Here is an 18718-nt window from a genome sequence, read left to right as displayed (position 1 = left end):
TGAGTGGCAACTTCACGACTTTTATTTGTGGTGCCTGTGCTTTGTCTCAAAAATACCTTCTCCCCCTGCCCCGGAAGGTGGGCGGGGAGGGGGCAGCAAAAAATAGAAGACGTCCCTCCCTATTGCACATGGACCCTATATACAGGCCCACCTGGCCGAGGCCAGCGGGACTCTTGGCACATTCTCGGATCCCTGTTCAGGAGTGAGAGGGGTGACTGGGTGGCATCGCACGTGAGAGGGGACCTCCGGACAGTCACTCTGGTCCTAGCATTTCCTGGTCCTTGGTTCCTTACTGGTTCCACCTCCAGCATTGGTCCCCCCTCAGCAATGTCCCCCTACCTGGCTCAGCCTCCCACCTCCATCCTGACCACGGATGGCCCCCCCTTAGCTCCTGGGGACTCTGTCCTCCCCTCCTAGTCTGGAAGTCCCGAGAGGAGGTTATGGCTTCTCAGAGATTCCCCTGGGAGCCCTGTCACTCGTGTTCACGCAGGGGAAGAGGTGCGTGTGGCAGAAGCAGCTGTATAAATGCAGGTGTGGGGAAGGCCCTCTGGAGTCACTTGGAGAGTTTGCTGATGACACGGATCAGGGCTGCGTTCTCATCCTTGAGCCGTTGGTTGTCAGCCCGGAGGTTGGACAGGGCCTATGGGATGGGATGGAGTCAAGCTGGTGGCCCTGAGCAGGCAGAGCCCACAGCCCACAGTGCCTGAGCATGTTCACCTTCAGCTCCTCCTCTAGCTCGGCCGCCTTTCGCTCCAAGGCCCTGCGCTCCTGCAATACATGGGGGAAGGTGTGGGCGAGGGACTGGGGGTCAGAGAAGGCCAGAGCTTGAGTAGGGGTGAGGAAGGTGAGGAAGTTCATAGGGCCAGGTAAGAAGGTCAGTATGGCCCCTTCATCCAGACCTGCCTCTGCTTGGAAGGCTGGGGAAACATCTGGCCCCACCCCAGCTGCCCCACTCACAAATCTCTCCAGCTCCAGAAGGGCGGGTCTCTCTGCAAAACGCTCCTGCCTCTGATGGGGACAGAATAAGAGCAGGGGTCACAGAAATATCCAAACAGCAATGGCCAGGGAGGGGAAAGCAACAGTGAGGCGGCCCACAGCTCGATAGGCTCCACCCACTGCCGACCTGGCCCCGCCCCAGGGCTCTGCCCCATCCCTTAGGCCCTCCTCTTCAGCAGAACCCAGCTCCCTGCCCTTCCCTGTTCATGCCCCGCCCCCAGGAGTCCTCGCCCGCTCCTCTAGGGGCGGAGCCCTGCTTAAGACCCCACCGGTGGCTCCTTCCTCACGAGTCCCCCGCACAGGGATGAAAGGGGCCGCCTACAGGCCTTCACCTGCGTGGCGCGCTCCAGCTCCACCTTGAGCTGTGCCAGCCGCAGTGTAGTCTCAGTCAGGGCCTCGCGAAGTCTCTCGTTCTCACTGCGCAGCTCTGCGTAGAGCTGGGGGCACCAGGAGGAGGGACCCAGGATCAGGCCTGCCAGCTCTGCTGCTGGAGGGGAGGAGAAGGGGCCAACTGCACCCAGGTGAGGTCAGGTTAGGCGGTGAGAGCAGGATGCAGGGGACCTGGCAGGAAGAGCCACTGACAGGGGCAGCAGGACAGGTGTGTAAAGGTGGATTTGTGGGGTTGGGTAACAGCGCCCATCGTGGGGTGGGATCTCAAACCTTCCTGAAGCCTCCGTCAGGCTCTTCCAATTCTGGGTGGGGTTCTGGGTTGAGGTCCTGCTGCCTGCGAGATGAGGGGCAACCCTTGGTTAGTGCTGGAATGGAGGCAGAGCCACTGTCACAGGGCGTGCCCTGCAGTCCTGGACAGCCCACAACCTTCCCTGCCCTCCCTGGTACCTGGATTCTGGGCTGATGTCTGCCAGTTCCGCCTTTCCCCCCTGCAGGAAGGTTGGGGTTCAGTGAATGCCCGAAGGGGAGTTTGGCCCCACTCCTACAGCCCCTCCTAAGCCCACCCACAATTCCAGCTGCCTCCCTCACCTCTGCTGGCCCCCTCCACTCCTTGCCAACTTTGCGGAGCTCCCTGGTGGCCTGTGATCTGTGACCCTGCCCGTCGGGCGCCTCTGCTGGGGTAGACAGGAATCAGGAATCCCCTCTATGTGGTGTCAGGGTCCCTGGGCCCAAGACCCCAGGACAACAGGAAGACAGCAACCGAAAGGAACAGGTGGGCTTAGGAGGACAGACCTCAGAATATGCCAGACCTCACCTCTCTGGGAAGGGCCAGCAGAGTTCTCAACCCCAGGGACTTGGAGCCACCGGGGAGGATCCTGTGGGAGAGGGACATGGGGTGAGAGGAGGATGGCTTCTTGTACCACCCACTCCCCAGTCACCTGACCTCCACCACCTCTCACCAGGCTCTGTGGACACGACTTCTCTGGCTCTGGGGTCTTCCCTGCAGCCTTCTCTGCTTCTTTCAGATCTGTCAGAGTCACACCCTGCAGGGAGAGTGGGTAGTCAGGGACCCCAGGGCTCAGGGACCAACCCCTTCAGGCCCCCAGTCCAGACCCCCAGCCACCTCCTTCGGACCCGGGAGTCTAGTTCCCAGCCTCCTCTCTCTGACCCAGAAGTCTGGGCCCCCAGCTCCTCTTCCCTCAGACCACAAGTCCAGGCCCCCATCCCACCCCCCACACCTGCGTGGACCTCCGAGACTGGCGCATAAGACGAGAGCGAGCTTTCCGCTGAGATTCAGACTCCTCATCACGCACAGGCATCTGGTAGGACCTGAGTGAAGGGCCCCCGACCTCAGGAAGGGTTCCTTTGAGCCCTATCCCTAACCCATGGCTGACACCCTTGGGAGAGGCACGTTCCTTGAGAAGACTTCAACTTCAGCAGACCCTGAGACAAACTCTCCCTTGGGAGCTCCCACCCAAAGCCCTAGGCCTCCTGGGTAATATAGTTTTCTCCTAGCTGGGGAGACAGAGGATTCCAAGGGGCTCTTCACCTCCGGCGGTCCCGGGAGTCCACTGCCAGCGCTGCAGGGGCTGCAGGGGCTGCAAGGGCTGCAGGGACAGTTGGCTTCCCTGGGGATTCAGGCTCCGGAAACCTGGAGGGAGGAGTGGAGTTATCCAAAGGGGGAGGCCTGGAGCTCGCACGCCATGTGAATTCATTCATTCAGCAAATATTACTGAAGCTCGCATTATGTGGCAGGCACCAAAGACACAGCAGTGAGCAAAAGAAACAAATGACCACTGCCCGATGAGTCAAATCTGAGCAGAAAGGATGCAAAATAAACAATAAACATAAAAAGGTTAGTCGGTCATAGGATACGTCGGCAGGATAAAACACACTGGAGAAAAGAAACATAGTGAAGACTGGAGACAGGATGGTGTGGACACTCCTGCATTGTGAGCAGGTGGTCACGGCGGGCCTCCCAGAGAAGGTGACATGAACTGGGAGGGGGGCCTGTGGGTGTGAGAGGAGGGCCTTGAGCAAAGGTCCCAGGACAGGAGTGTGCCCATGTCAGAGACAGACAGATGGGAGCCAGGGAGAAATGCAACAAGAGGCCAGGTCATTACAACTTTGCAAGTTTTACTGTGAGCTCTAACTTGACAGAAAAAAAGGAAAAAAGGCAAAGCAGCGGGGATCAAACCCCAGAGAACAGACAGACACGTTGAAGGTCATACTGACAAGGTTGGAAGCCAGACCTGCCTCCCACCCTAGAGTGGCCCAGGCCCCTGGTACTCACAGTGTAGAGGGCTCCAGCACCCTCCGGGAGGGTGTAGGGGTAATTCTGGCAAGACGGGGCTCTTTGGCCTGTGAAAAGATGGAAAGAGCAGGTATTCTCCTCAACTGGTTAGGGCCTGGTCCCCTGCCCCTCACCCCACTCACCTGAGTGGAGGTCCCTTCCAGCCATGAGGAGGAAGCTGAGCGCTGCAGCCCGTCCCCAAGGATGCCTTCGGCTCCTCGCATATCTGCGGGGCCCAAGGTACCAGCACTCCCTGTCTTCTGGAGGCCAAACCGCCTAGAGAAGGGGGCCTCCTTGGGAGCCTGGCAGAAGAGAAAGGCCTCAGCTATGGAGAAGGGGCCCTTTTCCCCATAGATTCCATGCGTTACCCCAGAAGGACCACAGCGAACTACAGTTTCCATTAGCCCCAGGGGCAGGTGCAGCCAGAAAAAGGTAGTTGCCCTGGAGGATTCTGGAAACTATAGTCTTCACCCTATCCGCCCTGACAAGAAGTTTACAGGATTCATAGTATACCTCCACTCCCAAGGCTGGCATGGCCTCCAGGGCATCCAGACTCACCACGGGGCCCTCAGGGTTAGGGGGTGGCAAGGAGGACACTCCATTGAGGGTTCTAGATTCTGCAGGGGTTGGCTCTATTGGGTAAGAAGATGGGAATGGTCACAAGAATATGCCATCTGCTTCTGAGAACCAGCCCCTCCACCCTCATATCTGGGAGTCCCAGCCCCCAGCCCCTCACCTGAGAGGGCTTCCTCTCCATCATCATCATCCTGTATGAGGGGTTCCCCAGTTCCCCCAGGCCGGCGCTCCTTGGACAGGTCCTGGAGGGAGATCTTCTCTCGGCTGCTCAGACGACACACAGAGCTCCTGGTGAGGAAGAGAAAGGTGTCAGGATCCGATCCCTGGAAGCCTCCAGCCCACGCCTCTGGGCACCACCCATACCTTCGGTGTTTGCTGCTGGAGGACCCCTGGGGCTCCTGGGCCCTGCTCTGGGAGGCTGCCTTCTGGTTCCGAAGCTGCAGGAGAAAGGTGGCCGCTGGGGAAGGGAAGGACACGGGGTCCCTCCTGGGTCCCATGTCCCCAACATGAAGGACCACTCTGTGCAGCTATGCCAGACATAGCTTCACAGTGCTCTGACCATAGGCAGCTCAGTCCAGGGCAGTACGTAGGGTTTGTGAACTCGTCAGGTTCTACAGATGGCCAGGCAGCATCAGCAGGAGGCACCCTTGGTCTCAGGTCCATGTGCATTATATGCCCCCACTGTCATCCTGTTCTCACTGGGCCTCTCACTTCCTAGGCTCTGCTCTCATCCCCTACTTCCTAGCAGTGACCCTCTCAAAGCTCCCTGACCCCTCACACCCGGACATAGGCCTGGCCAGCCTCAGCCTTCCCCAAGCTCACGCCACAAATCCATGGCAGAGCCCAAGTCCACACCAGTTTTCCGGCAACAAGGCCCGGCCCAGTGCTAGCTGGGGGGCATCCCAGGGGTGATGAGCCCCAGCCTAAGCCTTGGCGGACCCTGTCCACATCCCGAGGTCCATCTGGACCCCATGCCCTGCCTCCTGGGGCTGCCTGCTCTGCCCTCCCCATAGTCCCCTCTGGTCTCAGTCACTGGTGGGGAGCAACACATCCCTAGGCAGTGGGCTTCGGGGAGTTGGGGATTGGAGGGGATAAGAAGCCCTCCCTCTCTGGCCTCCCAGGAGCTAACAAGAGGGGAAGGGGCCCAAGACTCACATCCTCCTGCTTCTGGGCCAGCTCTTCCAACAGGCTCAGCACCTCCTCATCAGCCAGGTCACAGGGACGCTGCCCCTGTGGGGGATGTGAGAAGGGGTGGATAGTGAAGGAGGTATAGGGCCCTCCCAACGACCCAACCCCACCAGTCCTGGGGCCTCAGGGCCTCACCGCGTGGGTCAGTGAGTCCATGCCCCCACCATGTTCAGCCAGAAGACGACAGGCATCCTCCACACCCCAGTGGGCAGCTGCGTGCAGAGGGGTCCAGCCATCCCCATCTCGGAGCTCGGGGTCATAGCCAGCCTGGAGGAGCAGCCTGGAGGCCGGAGAGTCTTGGGGTCAAGGACCAGGACAGGGATTATGGGTCAAGAGCTGTGGCAGCCAGCCATGCAGTGGTAACAGTACCAGCTATGACAATGCTGAAATCATCCATCCTGGCCTGGGTGGTACAAGGACCACCGCGCAGAGGCCCTCCCCACAAGTGACACTCTGCTACAGGCTTTCATCCCACCCCTGGCCCAACAGGTGGCATTGGGAAGCCTGCTCCTTGTACCTGCAAGTGAGGGTGGGGACTCTAAAGCCTGTGAAAAGGATGCAACCCAGAAGGGGTGGCCAGGGCAGCAGTGCCCTAGGAACCTGCGGGCTCAGCGCACTGATTCTAAGAGAGAGTGACGCCACCCCAGGAAACACCTGTGTCTGGAGACATTTCTGGCTGTCACAGCTGATGGCTCTGCCAACATCTAGCATGTTGCTGCCAGGAAAGCTGCTAGCCATTCCGCAGCACAGGGGACAGCCCCACAGCAAAGGGTGACCTGGTCCAAATGCCACCAGTGCCGAGGCTGAGACCTGGCTTAGACGGTCTTCCTCAGGTCACAGTCACCCCCTTAAACCACATGACTGGGGGGAAAGTGGGGCTATGAGTCCAGGGCTGTTCCACAAACTTGGCTTAGGGCAGCACGCCTGTCATAGTGAATGGGCCTTAGGCTGTGTCCACAGGCAACGGCAAAAGCAAGGCGGAAAAAGATGGAGAGACAAGGCAGTTTACAAAGAACCTTTTTCAACAAAAGGTCCTCTGTGTGGCCCTGCTGACCTGTCACTCACCTGCTCCCTGAGTTCCCTGATCTCCTACCCTGCCAGGTGGGTGTCCCACCATTTCTCCAAGGCCCATACTTGCTGTTCTCTTCCTGGTGTTTTTGGGGTGTCAAAGGCCATAGCCAGCTGGAATTTGTTGGGGTTTGCTCAGGGAGGTGTTTCACACAGTCACTCCTTCTCAACAGGCACACCTCTGGCCTGATCATTTAGAGTATCCCATCCTCTTTGCCACAAGGATCAACTCTGGGACAGGTAGGTACCCAAGGCAGCTCACTGAACGCTAGATCCAGGACTTTTGCTGGAACTACAAGCACAAGGCACTCTACTCCAGAAGCAGTTATGAGGAGCTGGGACATGAGCCTGGAGCTGATAGGGCCCTCTTAGGTATCACACTGGACAATGTGCCTCAGGGTGCAACATGGAGGCAGGCAGAGATGGAGAGATTCATCTTACTTCCACATTCATACCAAAAATAAAGTATAGTGTCACAAAAGAAAAAGCGGGGAATTAAAGAGAAAGCAGGGAGCCAGAGGACAAGAACTGAAACCCACTGCTCCAAGAGAAGGGGATGGGGCAGCCAAGTGTGACATGACTGAGGTGGGTGACAGAAAGGAGGTACACTGTAACGATTTAATCCAAACGACCTAGCCTCAAAATATGTAACACAAAAATTGATAAAACTACGAGGATGAACAGGCAAAATCCACAACCATGAGTTTTTTTATCATAGCTTACAGTAACTAACAATAAGCATAAAGGAATCGCTAAGGGCACAGACTTAGAGAGCATGACTACAAAGCTAATCTGACAACCTGCACAGTGCAACGTGCTCCATAATATAATTCTTTTCCAGTTTATTTACACTGAAGTATAAAATAGAGCAAACCTCAACAAATTTCAGAAATCTGGAATTCTACAGACCCCATTCTCTGACCCCAGTGCAATTAAGCCAGGAAATGGGTAATGAAACAACTAGGAAATCTCAGATTTGGAAATGAAGGACATACTTCAAAATAATCTATGGGTCAAAGAAGAAAGATTACACATTGGAAAACATCTTAAACTGAACAAAAAGCCTATACTTCAAGACTTGTGGGAGCAGCTAAGGCTGTATTTGGAGGCAAATACATAGACTTAAATACATACATTAGGAAAAGATAAAAATGGACAAAATCCACAGAAAGGTGTAAGACAATAAGAAGAAACAGACTGGCCCCACAAAGAACAGGGGACAGGGAATGTCAACGCTGGCTCAGCTCACCTCATCACTTCAATGTAGCCCTTAGCAGCAGCCACGTGAAGGGCAGAGGCTCCTGTGCGGGGATGCCGGGCCTCGGGCATGGCGCCCCCATTCAGCCAGCACCTTGTGTCATGAAGTAGCAATTCCTCCTCAGCACGTTTGGCTGCCTCCACATCCACACCTGGGAGAAGGGGTGACAGGTGGGACTCACACCCCAAGGCACAGGAAGCACAGCTTTGCCCTGTGCCTTGCCCCCTCCCTCTCCACTTGTGTGTTCCTCTGGGACTCAGAAGGCCTGGACCAGCTTAGTGACTTCCCACCCATGCTCTGTGCAGTGCGGGGTTCCATTAGGGGTCTCTGAGTCACCGCTGGGGGCTGTGAGAATAAAGATTGCTGACCTTTTCCCATTCCAACCAAAGCATCACCTTTATTCCTTTTAAGTATAAAACCTAGTTGATTGAGCAAATCCAGCATCTGACTACATCTAACTCTTCCTGTTGCCACCAATACAATCCTTAGCAAACCCTCCTTATGCATTTTGTCACCATGAGTAAGGGTAAACCAAGCAAGAAGCCGCCTAGCAGTTTCCGTATCTGTCTTCCCCAAGAGTGAGCCCTGGTCACAGCTGTGCTACCACCGAAACCCATCGATTTCTGCCTTAGTCAACTTCATTGTACCCAACTGGCTTCATGGGAAACTGGCCTGCACTTACTGATGCAAAAAGCAAGTTATGACTTGAAATTACATGAGAACAGATTTGGGATCAAACAGCCTTGTGAAGGTGGGACTATTACCTGTGGATTGTGACCGAGAATCCGTATTCTTTCGCCTCTTAAACTACTGAGATAAGAATCAAAAATGGTCTTTTCTAAGAAAGTTCAATCTCTCCTGGGTAGTTTTTGTCTATTATCATTTCAATTGTGAAATTTCTCACAGTTGCCAAAATGCCGGGTGGAGATGAGCTGTCCTGCACAACAGCCATTAGTCACACGCGGCCACACCGAGCACTTGAATCATAGCCAGTCCGAACTGAGATGTCACAAATGTAAAACACATGTTAGATTTTGAAGTAAAAAAAAAGTGTGCAATAATTCACAAAGTTGTTTTTAATATTGATTGAAATGTTTTGGATATACTGTGTTAAATAAAATGTTACTGAAGTTAATTTCACCTCTCTTTTCACTTTTTAAAATGCACCTGCTTGAAATTTTTCAGTTACACTTGAGGCTCCGGACCAAAGTGGCAAAGAACCCCATTTACCATCACTTAGCTTAAACAATTAAAATGACGAAGACACCAGAAGCCTCCTACACGTCCCTCACTGATCTTGTCTGGCTCCCTGCAACCCCTGAGCTAAACATCATCACGAATTAGCTTTCGTGAGCATGTACTATTACATCCTTACCCATATAGTCAACTTCTGCTCTAAGGCTGTATGTGGAGTCCCAAAAACAGTCCCCTTGCCATCCCTGCTTGAAGACCAAATCCATCCAAGTCCAGGCTTTGCACTGGCGCCACCTGGTGCCATGGTACATAGGCACCACCTTTGAGTTTCCTGGCTTGCTGGACTGGACAGTGGTAGCTATTCCAGGGGCATCTCACTGCTTAGGCCCATCTTGCAGCCCAGTCTTGGGTGGAGACTTCTGGAGAGTGCTGGGGATGCAGGGACTCACCCTCTCCCTCCCATTCTGCTACTTCCTTAAAAGGAGTCACCTACATCCTATCCCATTACAGGTGAAGGCACCTGACTTCAAGGAGGGGAGAGGCTGAGTTGACTGACTTGATTCAGCAACCACTGGAAGTGCTGTCTTCTTTTGCATATCCACGTGCATCCTTCTCAAATGTGCTTTTTGTGGAGATGTGCCTGTGTCTACAGAGCTTTTGACTGGGGCCAGCAAACTGCAGCCTAGGGGTGCAGGCCACACATCTGGATTTTTACTTTTTTTGTTGTGGTAGTAAAATAGAGATAACATAAAATTTACCAATTTCACCATTTTGAAGTGTACAATTTGGTGGCATCTAAAACACTCACAATACTGTGTAACCAGCATATCATCTATTTCCTGAACTTTTTCATCTACCCAAACAGAAACCCATACCCATTGAGCAGTCACTCCCTGTACCCCCCAGGCCCTGGCACCCTCCATCTATTGCCTGTCACTATGGATTTGCCTGCTCTGAAAGCCACTCGTGTCTGTAAATAAAGCTTTATTGGAACACAGCTGGCTGTTGTCCCCGCCATGGCAGCAAGCAAGGTGAGTGGTCCGCAAAACCTAAGATGCTGTGCAACCACCCAACCACCATCTCCAGAACTCTCTTCATCTTACAAAACTGAAACTACAAAATAGTAACTCCCCCAGTCCTGGTCTCCACCATTCCACTTTCTGTCTTTACAAATCTGACTACTGAGTATCTCATGGGAATGGAACCACACAGTATTTGTATTTTTTTGTGACCAGCTTAGTTCACTGAGCATAATGTCCTCACGGTTCATCCATATTGTAGCATGTGTAGAGTTTCTTTCCTTTTTAGGCTGAATACTATCCCATTATATAGAGAGATGACGTTTCATTTGTCCCTTCCTCATCTGGGGCACTGAATCTGCCCATGCTGTCCCATGGCTGAGAATCCAGGCATTACCTCTGACACCCTGTACCCGTCCCTCGTCATTTACCTCCTCCGTAGTCCTCCACACCAGTGCTCACACCTCCCATCCCAAGCAGTGCTGCCATCATTTTTAGTCACCCTCACAGCCAGGACACCAACCCAAGAAGCCAGACCCTGGCAGCCACGCTCAAGGCTCAGGGCTCCTGCGGCAGCCCCACGGGCATCATAAGCCCTGAGACCTGATGAAACTGTTCGTGTCCCCCAACCAACCTGCCTCATGTCCTCTTCTTCCAAGGCAATCAGCCTACAGCCTATGCTATCTCACATCAACTTGTCCTAGATGGCCACTTTTAAGTTTGTAGGGGGACTATCACAAGCCCCTAGCAGCAACACACATTCTCCTTAGAAAAAATAACATGGCCAGACACAGAGTTTTGGGGGGCCCTGGATTTCAGTGACCCTGAGCATAGCAAACCAGTCCCCAGGGGGCCCAGGCATTCTACTCCCCTCAGTAAACAGTCCTCAGAACACCTGTGTCAGGGGTCCCACAACCTCACTCCCTGACAAGCCCCATTCAATGTCCTCAGTGACTCAAATGGTAAAATGACAATCCCAGTCTGAGCTCTAATTCTATGCCCAGTGGAGGTACTTACACCCCCACCTCACAGGTAAGGAAACTAAGGCACAGAAGAAGTCAGAATTCTAGAAAGTGGAAGGCCAGCCTCTGAGCCCCGTCCCCAGCAGCATCCAGGGCCCACCTCGGCGGGCGATCTCCGCCTTCAAGAGACCCTCCATGGCGTCAGACTCAGCCAGGTCCAGGGGCAGGTCCCCATCACTGTTGACAGCGGCAATGTTGGCCCCGTGGCTCAGCAGGTACCTGGCGGTGGGAGGTCAGGGCTGAGGAGTCTGAGCCCCGGCTCCCTGTTGGGTTCCCCCCACCGTCCCCCTGCCTCACCTGGCAATGTCCAGGTAACCACAGGAGGCAGCCACGTGCAGGGGCGTCCAGCCCTCATTGTCTGCCTGGTCCACCGTGGCACCCTGCTCCACCAAGAAGCGCACCACCTCCAGGTTCTCATCGATACAGGCCTGGGGGCAAGGGCAAACTGTCAACCCTCACCTGCTCCAAACGTCACACACCCAGCAAGGCAGGACTCTAACAGGGACTATGAGACACATCGGAGGGACCAGTCGCCATGACATTCAAGGAAAAGACCATGATGTATCTAGGACAGGCTCTGAAGGGCACCAGCCAGGCCCCTGAAGGCCCCTCCAGCCACCCGGCTGTTGGAGACACTCCTGGCTGCCCAACAGTTAGGTCGGCCAGACCTTTGGAGCTCAGTGGAGACTGCGCGGGGGTTCCCAGTTCCCAGCAAGTCAGAACTAGATGAGAAGAGGGGAGCTTCTCACACAGGTGTGAGAATCCTGAATAGTGCTTGTCAGATGCAACCGACGCGTTCCCATAGTCACCACCAACAGGAGGCTTCTAGGGATGAACCAAGAGAAGATGCTCCACCCCTCCTCCCTCAGACCCAGGAGAAACTCTCCAGGAACTGACCAAGGCCCTCCTTGCACCCTGAGAGGAGGTGGTTGGGCCCCCAGGGCCCAAGGCTGTTGAAGGGCCAGTAAAGCCAACAGATCCCTGGGACCCTGGGGCAATGAGGGTCCTGGGAAGGACCCCTATGGTGGAAGAGGAGGCTGCATCAGTGTGTGTGCCCAGGGGATGCACCATGCACAGGGCGCTGTGCCCAGGAGTCTCTGCAGGCGTCAGCCCCACTCCTCTCACTCTCAGGGTTCTGTCTGACAGAGGAAGAATTAAAGATCCACACACAAAAACCCCAGGGTGCACGCAAACACCAGGGGTGCTGGGTCTGAGGGAGGCGGGTGGCCCTGGACTCCTGGGTCCTCAGAGTATATTAACCCCCCAACCCCCTCACCTCTCCAAACCACCCATCTGGGGGGGAGCCACAAGGGCCAAGAGCATGAAGTCATGGAAATTCAGGCTGCGAGAGGGGGGCCGCACGGCCCTGGGAACAGGATGAACTCTGGGCTCCGTTTATTTCTACCCAGTTGTCATGGCGATGGGGGAGGGGGGCAAGGAGGGAGATGAGCCTTTCCCTTTCAAGGACCTGGCCCCGCACAAGCATCCATGTGAAAGATGCCTGAGGCCTGGGCACCAGGGATTCAAGAATCCAAGCCCCGCCCCTCCTCCTTCAGACCCGGGAGTCCAGGCCCCCAGCCTTCTCCCTTTTCAGACCTAAGAATCCTGGCTCCCAGTACCTCCTACTAAATCGTGACCTCAGACCCCTAGCCAGGAATTCATAAGGCAGTCTCAGGGGAAGGACTGCCTCCTCAGGTGGTTCCCAAACTGGCCTGAGGTGGGAACTGAGGTTTGAGAACTCCTAGGGACACAAGCAGGACAGGGGGCTGATGCCTGGGGACCAGTCCAGGAATACTCAGAACAGAACAGACAACCCAGGTGGAAAAATTAGAATGCTCCCTCAGATGGGGAGTGACAGCCCCATCTAGCTGGGGCTGGGGGCTGTGATGGCCCTGGGACTTTCAATACTAAAGCCAGGCCAGTGTTGGGGCAAACCAGCACAAGCTAGTCGCCCCACACTGAAAGCTGACCCACACCTAACTCCCCCATTGGCTGGCACTGTGACCCCCAGTGGGAACGTCCCTCCCTGAACCTTGGATGCCCTAACCCTGTGGGCCCCCTCAGAGCCCCAGCAGTGAGTTTACCAAGTGCAGGCCTGCAATGGGAGCAGGCTCCCACGTGAAAGGCAGCCTGCCGGGCAAGGCTGGAGCAGCCTTTTGCAGGGTCCAGGCCAAGGCAATGCTGGGTAACAGGGCTTGGTCTGAAGAGCAGGGCCCCTTAGGGAAGGTCCAGGAGAGCCAGGGGATGGGGATGGTGGTGGAGAAAGACGAACACTGAAGCCTGAGAACCCTCTCCTGGGCTGGTCTATCTCTGAGACCTTACAAGGCCTCAGGGAAGCAGAACTTCCTCCGGGTGGAAGAAAATGCTCCAAATGGCACAAGGGCCTCTGCCTGAGACAGGCCTGGGGGTGGGGAAAGAAAAAGTGGGGAGGAGCAGCACTTACACCAGGGGCAGCTATTCCCCTAGCTGACGGCCTGGGGTGCTTCTTGAGGGAGCTCTCCACACACAATCGTCCTCCTCCACCAGCACTCTGCTTGGGAGGGCCTGACGACTGCCCCACTTCAGAGATAAGAAAACTGAGGCACAGAGAGAAAAGCTGCTAATTCAAGGCTGAGGAGCTGAGATGAGAACCCCAGGCTATTCTATTTTCCTGTGTGGCTCCTCTTCCAGGGCACTGAGAAGTGGGCCTATACAATCACCCCCATCGCCCCACCCTCTGCCAGCCCCCCTCCTTCCAGGGTCCTCTCTTGGGTGCTGAGAAGTAGGCCACTGCAAGCACCCCTATCGCCCCATCCCCTGCTAGCTCGTCCTTCTGAGGTCCTCTTCCCAGGCGTTAAGCAGGTCTCTGCAAGCACCACAATCACCTCACCCCTGCCAGTCTCTCCTTCTGGGGTCCTCTCCTGCTCCACCAGGAACCAAACCTTAGGTGTTCTGGCAGGGAGGAAAGGGCTGGGACTGGATCAATACTAGCAGACTAGGAGAGAGATGGCTTCAGGGATGAAGTTAGGGACAGAGGCTCTTCTGTGGCCGGTCGTCGGGTGGTTGGTTCCATGAAGGGGAAGAGATAGATAAAAGCACCCAGAACCAGTGAGGACCCTGAGAGTAACATGTTTCTGGGACACAGAGACACTGAAGGCAGCAACCAAAGTGTCTTGGAAAAGCACGGGAGCCCGGTCTGTGGAGGACAGAACCAACAGGGTTCTAGAACTCTTGGGAAAGTGACATGCCAGAAGACTAGGAGAGTCTGTGGGAGGGAGAAGCTCCCCAAATCCACAGGAGGAGAGGGGATCCGGGGAGAGAAAGCAAGATGACCAGAGGATGGAGGGGTGGCTCAAAGCTGGGAAGAGGAGGCTGCTCTGAGGTTGCCCAGAGAAAGGCTGATGAGGCAGGCCTGGCCATGGGAAGGGGGAAGAAGGGAGGAGGAAGATGCCTGCAGAAGAAACATCCCTGGGAGAAGGCGTATGGTGGGAGGCAAGAGGAGGCAAAGGTCCTAGAAGAATTAGGAGAGCTTGGGGTGGAGTGGGTGGGGCACCCCAGATGAGGGAAGCACCTACTTCAAGGGTACAGAGCCTCAAAGCCAGAGTGAACTCGCAGGAAAGAGCACCCTTAGATGGCAACAGATGGCATAGACCAAGGTGGAGAAGGGGGAACCTTCAAGAAGTGGCATGGAAAGATCTGGGCCTACCCAAGAGCTGGCCCGGGCCAGAGACCAGGGGAGGAGGGCGCATAGGCCCAGGAAACAGGATGCTCCTCAAGGAGTGGTACCTGCCTGGAAGAAGGGGACAACAGTGAGCCAAAGGGGGTACCAGCATTGCCGGAAGAAGTGGAAGGGTGGAGGTGGCACTAACAAGACTAGAAGACGGTGCTCAGGATCTGTCGAGGACAGCGCCAAGTAACAAAACCAGGGGGTCCAGGGAGAGGGCAGCGCGGGGTGGCAAAAACCAGGGCCAGTTCGAGTGGCTCAAGACTGGAAGAGGGGGCTCAAGATGGGTGGGATGGGAAAGGGGGCTTGGACAGGAGGTCAGCATAGGATCGCAAGGGCTGGGGCCGGAATCGCTGGTGCAGACCAAGACTGGCAACAGTGACTCTGGACTGGGGAACGAGGTGGCGCAGACCGAGGGCGGACAAGGTCCCGGGAGGGGGGACGGGGCGCTGACCTGGTGCAGGGCGCTGATGCCGTCGGCGTTGGTCGAGTCGAGCACCGCGCGGGAGGGCGACGGGGTGGCGGGGTCGAGCTCGGTGCCGGTGCCCGGGCCGGGATCTGCCGCGCGCAGCATCAGGCGCGCCTCATCCAGGTCGCCGCCCGCACAGGCCGCCAGGAACTCGGCGGCGCGCTCGAAGCGCACAGTGCGAGCGCGCCGCTCACCGGGACCAGGTTCGCCGCCCGCCCGCGCCCCCCACTGCCGCAGCTGTTCCCGCCGCCGCTCGCGGGCCGCTGCCGCCGCCGCTCCCGGGCTTGCCCCCGGGCCGTCCTCGCCTGACATCGCGCTGCTCGCCCGCCCCGCGAGCGAGCGAGCGAGCGAGCGAGCGAACGCTCAACCCTGAGCCGCCGCCGCCGCCGCCGCCGCCCGCCCCAGGGCCGCCGGGAATTACCGTTCGCCCCAAGCCGCCTGCGGGAGGACCTGCCGGCCCCCGCCTGGCGCGCAACGTCACCACGCCGACCCGGGGAGCGCTGGGAAATGCAGTCCGCAGCCGGTAGAGAGCCGCGGGGAGCTCTGGGAAATGGAGTCTACAAGCGGAAGTTGGCAATGGCAAAACTCTGGCCTCGCTAAACCTCGAGGGACACTGGCCCCGCTGCCTGCCCGCGCTGTGTTCGACTCGACCAATGCCGACGGCATCAATACCCTGCAACAGATCGGCGCCCCAGCCCACCCCGGGGCCTCGTCCGCCCTCGGTCAGCGCCACCTCGTTCCCAGGCGTCAAACGGAAATCTGATTGAGGGAATGCTTCGGGGCATGCTGGGAAATGTAGTCACAGCATCTAGGCGAAGGAATCCGGTAGGAAAGGTACTCACGACGGCCCTGGAGTCCCAACAGGTAGAGAACTGATTTTTCCATAGACCTTATCATAGAGATTTCCTCATACCATATGACTTATTTTTTGGCACTGTACTTCCTGCAACTAGAAATAAGCTTCAGGAGGGCAGGGATTTATTTTGTCTTCTCCGGGCGCTCCTTGTTCCCAGAGCCTAGAACTGAGCCTAAGAGTAAGCGATAGAAAATAGCTTTTGAATGAACGAGTGAAAAGATTTCCTCGGTCGTGTGAAACACCAGGGCACCATGGGAAAGTGAGCTCGCAAAACCCATGTTACTCAAGACAATACGCCTCCAAGGCTCCCCGAGTGGCCTCTTACGGCATGCTGGGAATTAATTTGCAGTACTAGGGTCACGGCAATTGGCCAAAAGCCTTAGGGAACGCTGGGAAATGTAGTCCGCGGGGCCCCGCCCCTAACGGTTCAGTTGGTCCTAACCAGAGCCTCCAAACACCCTAAAAAATCAGCCTCAACGGCAAGAGAAGTCCAAAGTCCCTGTTGGTAACCTTTGGATCATAACAGGAAAGGAACCCAAGGTCTGGATGAACGCCCTTCTCCCGCGCGCACCCAGGGACGTGGAGCGCGCCAGTAAATGTAGTCCAGCCTTTACTTCCTCGCAAGCCATGCTGGGATTTGTAGTCCAAGGCGAGGCGTTGGAATTGCTTCAGATGGCGAGTCGTCTCATGCACAGCACTGTAAAGCTTGAAGTAATCCTCACCTGAGGTATCCTGCACCTAAACCCAAATTGGGGAAGATGCGGGCACTTTGAGACTGGAACAGAGACCCATGAAAGTCGCACAGAGGCGCTGAAATCTGGACAGAGGCGACAGACTCCGCCCGCTCTCAAGTCCTTGGGCCTGTGCAAAGAAATAAACTACAAAACCCACAAGGCCTGGGGAACGCCAGCCGTAGATAGAAAAGGGTTAGCAACCCTGGTGGCTCTTGGGTTGTGTCATCCTGAACCCCACAGTTCCCGTACCGATACACACCGATCTTCTCCAGGGAACCTAAAAGCCGTTAATCAACCGTATGTTATGTATTTCTGGCCTGTATATAATCTCGATACATAATTGTGTGCATTGTCGATTATGTTTGCAGCTGAGTATGTGCTGTTTATGGGCGCTTGTGTTTATGATTTCTGTACAGCTTTCATGTGAATACACCTGTACTTTTGTGACTGATCGTTTATTTGTGGGAGACACAATTTGAGGTATCTGCTTACTCCACACAACAAACTGGGACGTACTCCCACCATAAGCTCTATTAGCAATCTTTACTCTGACTTTGGATTCAAGTTTAAAAATTATTTGATAGGTAGAAGATGTTGGTTGTGTACAGGCATTTTCATACTCTGCTCATTAACCTCAGAAAGATTTTTAAAAAAAAATGTTCCCTCTCCCTCGTAACAGGCAGAAAACCAGACGCCAGGCTACATCATAAAGATGATTCAAATAAAGGGATGAACTGAGAATGTTGGCAAAGTATCCAGTTTACTCTCCTGTCCAGTGTGGAAACAGGGCTACCCAAGCACATTATAAGTCAGTTCTGATTTCTGTTATTTTTAAACTGTCCTTGCAAGAGTTATTTGCACAAAAGAGACTTTTACATTTAAGAGAGAAGTATATTGTGAAAGACACCCCATGGCTGACCTGCTTGTGGAGGCTGGTGGAATACTCTTATTGTCATAGTCAATGCAGGCTGCTATGACAAAAAGACCACGGACTGGGAGTCTTAAAACAGCCATCATTCCTCACAGTTCTGGAGGCTGGAGATCAGATGCCAGCATGGCCCAGTGCCTCTGAGAGCCCTCCTCCTGGCTTGCAGACAGCTACCTTCTTGCCATGTCTTCACATGGTGGAGAGAACAAGCTCTGGTCGCTTCTTCTACTCATGATGATACTGACCCAATCATAGGGGCCCCATGCACAGGACGTCAGCTAACCCTGACCACACTTCCCAAAGGCCCCACCTCTGAATTCCATCAAATTGGGGGTTCATGCTTCCACTATGGATTTGAGGGGACACAAAACTTTAGTCCAAAGCACTCACCCCTTGAACAAAGGCAAGACCATAGGACAGTAACCACACAACTGACAGAGCCTGCACCAGGACAGTGAAACAGAGACCCCCATCTCAACTCAGACTCTCATGGGTGAGAGAATCCAACGCACTTGCTTGAGCTGAGGTCATTTGGGGTTTCAGGCCCAGTAGCCAGACCTACATGCTCACTAATGTAGTTTCCATTCTGAAAGTCACAAGAGCAGAGTGACAAGGTACAGGCATTAATTCGTCACTGAACTGATCCTCCCATGGGCAACTTTGCAATTTTTTTTGTTTGGCTTTGCATTTCTCAATTCAGATATACTTCTACTGCATGCTGAAATATTTACCATTTCAAAGTATACAACTGAGTGCTTGTTAATGTAGTCACAAGATTGTGCTACCACCATTTAAGTCCAGAACATTTTCACCACCCAAAAAGAAATGCCATCCCCTTTATCCCTCACCCCCACCCCTTCCCTTCCTCTCCCCAATCTCTGGAAACCACTAAATAACTTTGTGTCTCTATGGATTTGCCTTCTGGAAACTTGATATAAATGGGATCATATACTATGTGGCTTTTTGTGTCTGGCTTCTCTCACCTACTGAGCATCATATCTTCAACATCCATCCATCTATGTTG

At 54.9% G+C, this 18718-nt stretch overlaps 1 protein-coding gene across 11 annotated transcripts; it reads right to left on the bottom strand.

Moving 5' to 3' along the window:
* Nucleotides 1–4: 4 nt before the first annotated feature.
* Nucleotides 5–15757, bottom strand: PPP1R12C (protein phosphatase 1 regulatory subunit 12C). 11 transcript variants are annotated; one of them, XM_016154270.2, is made up of 22 exons: nt 15162–15757; nt 11302–11432; nt 11105–11223; nt 7761–7920; nt 5579–5723; nt 5411–5485; nt 4619–4692; nt 4416–4543; nt 4193–4311; nt 3823–3981; nt 3680–3747; nt 2936–3037; nt 2625–2715; nt 2346–2429; nt 2201–2261; nt 1975–2060; nt 1834–1874; nt 1657–1720; nt 1329–1433; nt 958–1008; nt 718–768; nt 5–640 (listed from the first exon to the last, which is right to left on the bottom strand). In XM_016154270.2, exons 1-22 carry the CDS (start codon nt 15486–15488, stop codon nt 554–556), a joined length of 2328 nt encoding a protein of 775 aa, XP_016009756.1. In that variant the 5' UTR covers nt 15489–15757; the 3' UTR covers nt 5–553. The 11 variants fall into 11 exon arrangements, 9 of the variants coding, with proteins under 9 accessions (XP_016009756.1, XP_016009762.1, XP_016009757.1 ...); XM_016154276.2 differs by having other exon boundaries at nt 1975–2057; XM_016154271.2 differs by having other exon boundaries at nt 4238–4311.
* Nucleotides 15758–18718: the final 2961 nt, after the last annotated feature.

The sequence above is a fragment of the Rousettus aegyptiacus genome, unplaced genomic scaffold (assembly GCF_014176215.1).
Source record: "Rousettus aegyptiacus isolate mRouAeg1 unplaced genomic scaffold, mRouAeg1.p scaffold_m13_p_14, whole genome shotgun sequence".
NCBI lineage: Eukaryota > Metazoa > Chordata > Mammalia > Chiroptera > Pteropodidae > Rousettus > Rousettus aegyptiacus.
The sequence above is the reverse complement of the archived record's forward strand: the minus strand, read 5'-3'. Positions and strand labels throughout refer to the sequence as shown.

Bases quoted from the DNA above. Each gene is read 5' to 3' on its own strand.
- PPP1R12C (XM_016154267.2), bottom strand. From the start codon at position 15,488: ATGTCAGGCGAGGACGGCCCGGGGGCAAGCCCGGGAGCGGCGGCGGCA. The intron at 3,982-4,192 runs GTATACTATGAA...CTCTTCTGCCAG, and splicing joins TGCCAGCCTTGGGAGTGGAG to GCTCCCAAGGAGGCCCCCTT. The intron at 2,061-2,200 runs GTGAGGTCTGGC...TGTCTACCCCAG, and splicing joins TGCTGGCCCTTCCCAGAGAG to CAGAGGCGCCCGACGGGCAG.